Raw genomic sequence first — 993 nt, forward strand, 5'->3', positions numbered from 1 at the left:
CTGGTTGCATCTATTTATTTAGTCAGCTTTGGGGTATGTGAAATATTGTCATAGCTCTATGAGTCAGAGCTACACAAAAAGTCAGAGAAATTCCAACGGTCTTTCTCTTCTCCACCCTGTCTTCGTTTCCCTTTCTTTCTGCCTTGTTCACACCTACCCCCTGCAGATAACCAAGCCCATTAGCTTCTGATTTATTCTGACTGTATTCCTTCTGCTCAAATGAGTAGACACATGCATATTTTATTATGTCCCTTTGAAAAACATCTTTATCTTTCTTTTTTTAAAACAAGCTCCGGCCAGTTTTATTAAAGAAAAATTGTACATGAGTTACTTTACACCAGCCTGTTCCGGCATGCTTCTAATGATATCAGAATCACCTGGATCAATGATAGCAAGTGTCCATACTCTGTAGTATTTTCCACATGCTGTGCCCAATTCAATATTATTGCCACTGTAGTGATAGACACCAGTTTTGGCCAACATGGCATAATACTCTATTTCAGATTTCCTCAAGGCTGGGCAGTTGTTGGCAAGGATGACCAGTTTCGCTTTGCCATGCCAGATTATTTTCAGAGTCCGCTTGTACCCCAGCACGTACTTTCCACTTTTCACAACCAGTTGGAGCCTAGAGTTGATCGACTCCAGTGACATTTTCATCTTCTTTGCGGCCACCATCTCCCTGCCTTAGGTGCGGGACACCCCCAGCCCACTGCAGCCGCCAAGATGGCCGGAGAGCAAGAAAAGGCCATATTTATCTTGATAGACATTTCTCCCAAGAAGATACACAGATTGCCAACAAACATATGAAAGGTTGCTCAACATCACTAATCATTAGAGAAATGCAAATCAAAACTACAATGAGGTATCACCTCACACCGGTCAGAATGGCCATCATCAAAAAATCTAGAAACAATAAATGCTGGAGAGGGTGTGGAGAAAAGGGAACCCTCTTGCACTGCTGGTGGGAATGTAAATTGATACAGTCACTATGGA

The 993-nt window shown here is 42.3% G+C and overlaps 1 protein-coding gene across 1 annotated transcript; it reads right to left on the reverse strand.

Moving 5' to 3' along the window:
• Nucleotides 1-265: 265 nt before the first annotated feature.
• LOC132522763 (large ribosomal subunit protein eL30-like) lies at nt 266-736 on the reverse strand. The gene has a single exon (XM_060153310.1). The coding sequence runs from the start codon at nt 673-675 to the stop codon at nt 328-330; it is 348 nt and encodes a 115-aa protein (XP_060009293.1). The 5' UTR covers nt 676-736; the 3' UTR covers nt 266-327.
• Between the last annotated feature and the right edge of the window lie 257 nt (nt 737-993).

This window comes from Lagenorhynchus albirostris, chromosome 7 (genome assembly GCF_949774975.1).
Source record: "Lagenorhynchus albirostris chromosome 7, mLagAlb1.1, whole genome shotgun sequence".
Taxonomy (NCBI): Eukaryota; Metazoa; Chordata; class Mammalia; order Artiodactyla; family Delphinidae; genus Lagenorhynchus; species Lagenorhynchus albirostris.

Bases quoted from the DNA above. Each gene is read 5' to 3' on its own strand.
- LOC132522763 (XM_060153310.1), bottom strand. From the start codon at position 675: ATGGTGGCCGCAAAGAAGATGAAAATGTCACTGGAGTCGATCAACTCT.